The sequence below is a fragment of the Zonotrichia leucophrys genome, chromosome 2 (genome assembly GCF_028769735.1).
Source record: "Zonotrichia leucophrys gambelii isolate GWCS_2022_RI chromosome 2, RI_Zleu_2.0, whole genome shotgun sequence".
NCBI lineage: Eukaryota > Metazoa > Chordata > Aves > Passeriformes > Passerellidae > Zonotrichia > Zonotrichia leucophrys.
Genome location: NC_088171.1, coordinates 124,899,968 through 124,908,236, shown reverse-complemented (window position 1 = coordinate 124,908,236; position 8,269 = coordinate 124,899,968). Strand labels below are relative to the sequence as shown.

At 42.3% G+C, this 8,269-nt stretch overlaps 1 protein-coding gene across 1 annotated transcript; it reads left to right on the top strand.

Annotated features, from left to right (window-relative positions):
- The first annotated feature begins 2,943 nt into the window (after positions 1 to 2,943).
- LOC135443348 (myelin P2 protein-like) lies at positions 2,944 to 6,882 on the top strand. The gene is made up of 4 exons (XM_064703561.1): positions 2,944 to 3,070; positions 4,613 to 4,785; positions 5,046 to 5,147; positions 6,772 to 6,882. Exons 1-4 carry the CDS (start codon positions 2,998 to 3,000, stop codon positions 6,820 to 6,822), a joined length of 399 nt encoding a protein of 132 aa, XP_064559631.1. The 5' UTR covers positions 2,944 to 2,997; the 3' UTR covers positions 6,823 to 6,882.
- Positions 6,883 to 8,269: the final 1,387 nt, after the last annotated feature.

Below are 8,269 nucleotides of genomic sequence, written 5' to 3'. Positions count from 1 at the left end.
GGTAGCAATGTCAACATTGTTTGAGACTGCTTAAGACTGGGGTTTTGTCTGAATAAATAATTCTCTGTTACTTTTGTTCTTAAGGGTACTGGTACTGCAGTGTAGCTGTTCTATTCTGACTAATTTCCTCTTCTTGAATTTCTTTGGGCCTAATTTTACAACATCCCAATCATCTTTTATTCCCAAAGGCCCTAGCCTTGTCTTGTTAAAGTGTCTTTATGTGGATAAGACAATTAAATAAAAGAACAAGGAATGCCTGAGGAGCAACGGTAGCATATTTTCATATTATTTCTCGAGCAATAATGGATAGTTTCATTTAGAAGTAGTTTTCTCATTTTCAGAGATGGGATAAAAGACCTAGCTATTCTTTATACAAAATGTGATATTATTCACCTCTGCTTTAGAGGAGCTTTATGTGGACAACATCTTCAAAGACTGACATTTACTTACTTATTACAGGTACAGCATCTGCTTCCTATTGTGGGGGAGAAAGAGTTCTTTGCTGTGATTATATTTGTAATCACTCCAGACTTTTACTCCTCACACTGAGCTATCATTAGACCTGTGCAGCAAGGGAAGCTCTTTTCAGCTTCCCATGCTGATGTTATTATTGAAGGGTTTAAACACATTTGGCATATATCACCAAAATATGTGACTGAAGACCTTCTTATTTCCCACAACCACCATGTAAACCACAGACTACAACAATTTTTCTCCTCAGACTCTATTATTTACCTGTTCCAGTGTGTTCCCCTTCTTCCTTATGACAGCTTTCAATCAGGACCTAAACCTCACCTTCCTTGGCACACTACCATTTCCATCTAATTCTTTCAACTCTAAACACAAGAAACTTGGTCCCACCACCTATAATCCCAGTATCTCTGCCCTTAAAATGTAGATCTGAACAGTTTTCATAGGTTGCCATAACCCAGAAATTGCAGTCATACAGAAAAGACAAACAGGTGGCTATTGTTCACCCAAGTTGGAAAGAAGCTTCTAGTCTTTGCATGTACCAAGCAATAATTTTCCCCAGGAAGATGGTTTAGGAAGAGGAAGGACAGAACTACATCTGATGTGGTCTTGCACTAAATAGTTGAGGTGTCTCTAGTTACAAAGCTTCAAATTCCTGCCTGTCACATGCATATGTGGTTTATGATTTCTTTGTGTCTGTTTTTCACTAACCGTTAGACAATAGTTCTAAATGTCTATTTAAAAAAAAAAAAAAAAAAAAAAAAAAAAAACCAAAACAAAACAAAAATCCAGTTTTAAATGCTGAAAAGTCTTATCTTTCAATCCTTCAATTTTAGCGTGGCAGAAAATATTCTGGTGGTCCTGGTGTACACCAAGCTGAATATGAACCAGGAACATGCGTTGATGTCCTGGGCTGCATTGAGAGTGTGTGAGGTTGAAGGAGATTTTCCTTCCCTTCTATTCTGCACTCAGCCTCCTGAGGAGGGGAAGTGGAGGGAAAGGTGATGATCTCTTCACCCTGGTATCCAGGGATAGGATGTATGGGAATGGTTCAAAGTTGTCTCAAGGGAGGTTCAGATCTTGCACTAGGAAGCACTTCTTTAGTGAGAGACAGGTCATACACTGAAACAGGCTTCCTAGAGAGGTGGTTAAACCCCAGGCCTGTCAGTGTTTAAGAGTCATTTGGACAAGGCTTAACAACATGCTGTAACTTTTGGTCAGCCCTGGCTTGGTCAGGCAGTAGGATGAGATGGTTGTTATAGATTTCTGTTCTCTATGGTGACTGCAGGACAATAGTACTGGGAGGACAGTGGGAGCTGGGTTTTGTAGGGAGTACAGTGCTCCTGTACTTGTCTCTGTGCTGCTGACATCCCCCTGCAGTGTGCCCTGACCTCTCTGCAGGTGCAGTGGTAACATCCTATCCCATCCCATCCCCATCCCCATCCCATCCCCATCCCCATTTCCATCCCATCCCATCCCCATCCCCATTTCCATCCCATCCCCATCCCCATCCCCAACCCCATCCCCATCCCTATTCCCATCCCATCCCATCCCATCCCATCCCATCCCATCCCATCCCATCCCATCCCATCCCATCCCATCCCCATCCCATCCCATCCCATCCCCATCCCATCCCCATCCCATCCCCATCACATCCCCATCCCATCCCCATCACCAACCCCATCCCATCCCCCATCCCATCCCATCCCACCCAACCCACCATCCATCCTCATCCCCACCCATCCCCATCCCATCCCCATCCCCCATCCCCATCCTATCCCACCCATCCCCATCCCCATCATCCCCATCCCATTCCCATCCCATCCCCATTCCCATCCCATCCCCATCCCATCCCATCCCCATTCCTCCATCCCATCCCATCCCCATCCCCACCCACCCCATCCCATCCCATCCCATCCCCATCCCATCCCCATCCCCTTCCCCGTCCCCATGCCCATCCCATCCCATCCCATCCCCATCCCATCCCATCCCATCCCCATCCCCATCCCATCCCCATCCCATCCCCATCCCCATCCCATCCCATCCCCAACCACACCCATCCCATCCCATCCTCATCCCCATCCTCATCCCCATCCCACCCCCATCCCATTCCCTCCCATCCCATCCCATCCCCATCCCATCCCATCCCCATCCCCATCCCCATCCCCTTCCCCATCCCCATCCCCATCCCATCCCCATCCCCATCCCCATCCCATCCCCATCACATCCCCATCCCATCCCCATCCCCATCCCCAGGCACTCCCCGTGTCCTGGTGTGCCCGGTGAGGGGAGCCAAGGCAGCGTCACCCAGAGCGTTGCTGCTGGCATGGCTGCCCTGGACAAGGTGCACATTGTCTCGCCCTGGCACTGCCTCCCCTATTGGCCAACCCCCACTGCCACAGGCACGGGACCTCTTTAAAGGGAGACCACTAAACCTCCCTGGGCCACACAGCCTCTGACTGCCACCAAGAGCTGCTGTGGCCACTGCCTCTCTCTGCAGGAGCAGCGCCTCACAAAGCCTGAACGATGTGTAACCGATTTGTGGGAACCTGGAAACTCATCTCCAGTGAAAATTTTGATGACTATATGAAAGAATTGGGTGAGAAATGTTCTGGGTTTGTTTGTTTGTTTGTTTTTGTTTTCCTTTTTGTTAGTAAGTTTTTTCTTAGTAAGTTAGTTAGTAAGTTTGGGAAGGCTCTGCTCATGGATGCTGCCTTCTTTCTTGCCAAAAAAAGCTTACTCTTCAAACATAATTTAATGTCTTTTTTTTAGCATCCAAATTAAAAAGGGTAGGTGATGAATTACTATTATAAATTTACTTCTGCCTAACTGATATGAATCAATTTAATAAGTTTTTCTGTCATGAGAGTAATCTATGGGGATACAGATTTTTTTTGTTTCCTCTTGATTGCACTATTAAACTTGTGACTTATGATAATTCACAATATATAATGGAGCTGATGTCTCATGACACTGTAGTTTCAGACATCTAAATACTGTGAATGAATCTATCTGTTACTGAAGAATGCCAGGAACGTAACAAATTAAGCATTGTTTTTCATTTTAATGCTGGCTTCATTCCTGTGTGCCAAGTGCATAGACAGTCAGTTACTGCATTGCTTTTGCTGTATAAATGATTCACTGATTCCCTTTATTTGAAATGTTAGACTGAATAACAAAAGAATTGCAGTTAATTAATTAGCCAGGGCAAATGTGGGAGGAAAGTCCAGCTGCAGATACTTTTCTGAACCTCTGAACAGAATTGCTTAGTATGGAATAATTACTGCAAATAGTTTTATACTTTGTAGATAACTATACCCTTTTTTACAGATCTTTTCGTTTGAGCATGGCATAGCATTAGCATTGCACTAACTGCAGCTATCCCTTTTCTGCCCTTATGAAGCCGTGATCCATCACCAGTGGCTTCATTCCTGCTTGCCCCAAACCCCACAGCCTGTAGACAATGAACTGGACTGGAGAGGATAAGGCAATACAAAAGGTTTTTGGCATGGGTTTTTCCTGGAAGCTCTTTGCAGCTCTCAGCTCTTATGCCTCCATGTTTTTATATTTCATACTTGTACTTTTCACCGAGGTTTAGATGCAAGGATCCTTAAAGGATGTTAATAACAACTGAGGAATTACCCAGTCTTCAGTATGTTATAATATAAGAACCAGCATATTGGCAATTCAGTGCCCAGTTTCTTCCTTGCAGCTATTAACAAAGGTACAAATTCTCAGATTTGTCAAGGATTTTTTAAAAGGATTTTTACTATTTCTTATGAGAACCACACTCTTCCTCTTAATTTTTCTACTTATTCTATCTATATTAAATTAATGCAGATTTGTAACCAACCATGTTTCTTCTTAGCTAATTGCGCACAGCTCTATAATTGTGTATATCTTTACTTCCTGCTGAAGGTGCACTCTTACCAGCTGGGGCTGCCTCAGCCCCTGAACACTGAGATTTCCATTCCTACCTCTGTCTCAGTAGTGTCTCATCTAAAGAATGAGTGTTTCATCTAAATCAGGCATTGAAGTATTCAAGAAGAAACTCTTCCTTATTCTTCCACTGAAGAATAATGAGAAGATACTGAGTTTGTCGCTTCTAGAATGCAATGATTTTTTTGTTTCTGATTTCCAGGAGTGGGCTTAGCTGCCCGGAAACTAGGTGGCCTGGCAAGGCCTGATGTGATCATCAGTATGAAAGGGGACATAGTGACCATCAGAACTGAAAGCACCTTCAAAAATACAGCCATCTCCTTCAAACTGGGCCAGCAGTTTGATGAAACAACAGCAGATGACCGGAAAGTCAAGGTAAGGGGGCTGATGATCTCTGAGTGGTCTGAACATCTCATAGAACACCAGCGGAAATTTTACCTACTCTCTTAATTCACCTTGAGTTTTCCAAACTACTGAAATAAAGCACTGAAAGAAGACACAGTATAGTGCTGAATATAATGTTACTGAGCATGCCATTATGCCCGAGTGCATAGTTTGCTGAACGCAAGGTGAATTGCTACTCTAAACTGCAAAGCTCAGCCTGCAGTCTGAAACTCCTCTCTTGGAATTTGCAGAGTGTTGTAACCTTGGAGAAAGGGTCATTGGTGCAAGTGCAGAAGTGGAATGGCAAAGAGACCACGATAAAGAGAAGACTTGTTGATGGGAAGATGGTGGTGGTAAGTTCATGTTCCTTGTACACTGCTAAAGGTCAGAAGGATACAGCCTTCAGCACATTTCTGTGTAAACAGACTATCAATTTTGGCTTACTCTTTGAATAATGAAACAAATTAAAGGAGAGAAAAATGGAACCAAGCTTAGAAAACAGCTGGAAAGAAATAAATGTTGTTGCATACAGCAACTTGTCTTTAAAGTGACTATATTGGCAGAGCTGCCATAAGTTGACAGCATACTTACCACTCTCAACATTATTATTCTGAAAAGGAATAAGGTTTAAAAATAACAGAAACCTGTGAAATGGAAACAAAAGTTTACAAGCAGGATACTGCTGTCCCTGAAACAGCTCGCTCCTTTTCACTACTTGGCCAAGCCAGAGAGATAAAACTCCTAGCTGTAATGGTCACTATTAAAATTAAGATTTCACTTTGTTCATTAAAGTTTTTTAATATTGGAGTCAAACTAATTTTAGCAACTTGTTTGAAGTCAGCAGCATTACACTGTTACATGTTAGCTTGTTCTGACTGTCTTTTCTTATAAGTTCTCATACATAGAATCATAGAATGGTTTGGGTTGAAAGGAACCTTAGAGATCATCTAGTTCCAACCTACTGTCACAAACAAGGACAGCTTTCACTAGACCAGGTTACCCAAAGCCCCATCCAGTCTGATCTTGAATGTTTTCAGGGATGGGGCATCCACAACTTCTCTGGGTAACCTGTTCCTGTGCCTCACTACCCTCACGGTAAAGAATTTCTTCCTAGTATCTAATCCAAACCTCCCCTCTCTCAGTTTTAACCCATTCCCCCTTGTCCTGCCATTGCACAGCCCTGTAAAAAGTCCATCTCCAGCACTCCTGAAACCTCCCTTCATGTAGGAAGTTTGATTTGTTTTTGTATCTCTGCATGGCTGCATTTTTTGTAAGACTTTCTCATTATTAAACCCTCTTCAAAGGTTTAATAATGAGAATACCTCTCTGAAGCAGAGAGGTAAAAGTTCCTCCTCTGTCAGCGTCCTGCTGCCTGCCCCTTGCCTCAGAGAGGGATGTGGAGGACTCCTCCTCCTCCTTTGCAGACCAAGGAAGTATTTTTTTAACATCCTGTTGCCTTTGTCGCATGCATCCTGTGACTGTGAGTCAACAGCAGCCACTGAAGGCTGAGGGTGAGAGGGGTGAGAGGGTCAAGAGAAATATTTTGTGACTCAGAGGAGCAAAGATTTTTTGGGCCTGTAGCCTGACCTTTGAGATACCCAGGCTACTTCTGCTTCTACACAAAAAAAAAAAAACATTACTACTTCGAAAATTTGAAAGCGTTGGTAGGCCATGACATAAAAACTAGGTGAGGCTAACATTTCTGACAAGTTAGCAATAATACCAAGGAAAGTAAATTTGTTTCAGCTTCCAGTTTGTGGAAGCTGAGCCTAATTTTGCAATCTTTTTGTCATTAAATGCCACTTAATGAAGTTTAAAGCTGTTAAAATAGAACAGCTCTATTTGCAATATAAAAATAGCTTTGCTGTTTGCTCTAAAAACATGACATCTGGATTTTCACTGACTTCAGAGGTTACTGCAGCAGACACAACTGCTGTCAGCAAAATGTTTATATTAATATTTTCCTTTATGCCTTAGGAATATGCCATGAAAGGGGTTGTCTGCACCAGAGTTTATGAAAGAGTGTGAAGAAGTTCCCTCTCTGCACCGAACCAGAATTGGCTCTAAAACATCATCTTAGTTCAGTGACCAAAGCCTCATGCACTGTGCTTCTTTATTTTATTTTATTTTATTTTATTTTATTTTATTTTATTTTATTTTATTTTATTTTATTTTATTTCCTTTTATCAGGAAAATGACTACACCATAATTTGGTATTTCAGAGCCATAGTATAACTAATCCAAAATGTTGTGGTGATCCAATAAAAGCTTCTCAACACAGAAAATAGTGTTTGGCTCCACATGAATGATTGGTGTTTACTTCTTGACTGGTGCTGTCTTTTCTCTTGATGGTGTCTGTACACAAAAGGTCAGACTATTTCTGAGTAAAACAGTGAAATGCAAGTAATCCGTATCTGAGAGAGGGCTAACACTGCTTCTTTGGTTTGTGTAAAAAAAAATCTCCTGGACTCAATATTCATTCCCCACAAAAGATTTTATTGCTGAATATCTCCTGCAGGGAAAATTGTCTTTACCACCAGAATTTTTGACATTCAGTATGATATGTCATTGTAGCCTTATAGTCTTAGCATATCATTGTTTCATACTAATCTCAAGAAGCTTATATTACTTTTAGTACCAGGATTTATATGCTGGCATTTATTTGGAAGAAAACAGATACTGGAGGGAAAAAATTGGAATGCATTCCATATCTGTCTGCCAAAAGAGCAGATAAACCCATGAAACAAAGTGTGGAGCAGGTGTGAATGAACTCCAGAAGCCCTAAGGCTAGAGGGCTTCATTTATAAAGTGCTCAGCAATCAAGACCACTTCCAGCACAGTATTTAAATGTATGCTCAACATTAACCACACAGAGGAGTTGCATTGGGTACAGTTTGCTGTCAAGCCTAACTGAGTAGCTACTATTCATTCCTTCCACTGCACTTACTCTGCTTTTATTTTAGAAAAAAAAAAAAACCAGAAACTTCTGGAAAGCTATTTAACCAAAAAGCACTGTGGCAGGTTATTAATACTTGCCTCGACTGGCCAGTGGTCAGTATCGCTGCCACATTCACACTAAACACATTTCATCCTGTGTCACGGCCTCTGGGCTATCACACAGAGCTCCCACCTCCTCGGTGGGGTTAAAGCAACTGTGAGAGGCTCATGTGTTTATCTTGGCTCATTAAGAGCAGCAGAGCTGATATGAACCTTTGCCTACTGGTTTTACAGGCAAGAGCACAAGTGCTCAAGGTTAAGACAGATCCTGAACGTCAGAATCCAAACTGGTTTAGCCAAGCAGAGAGTGAGGAGATGGATATCATATGCAAATGAAAGATATAAAGGTCATCTTTCTTCTCTATCCACCACTGGAAAAGCCAGAATCTGGGCCCAGGTTTGGGTACATTTTTGTGTAGATGCAGTCTAACTGCAGGCAGCTGCCAGAGGGCAAACAGGACGAATCCTAGAAAATACA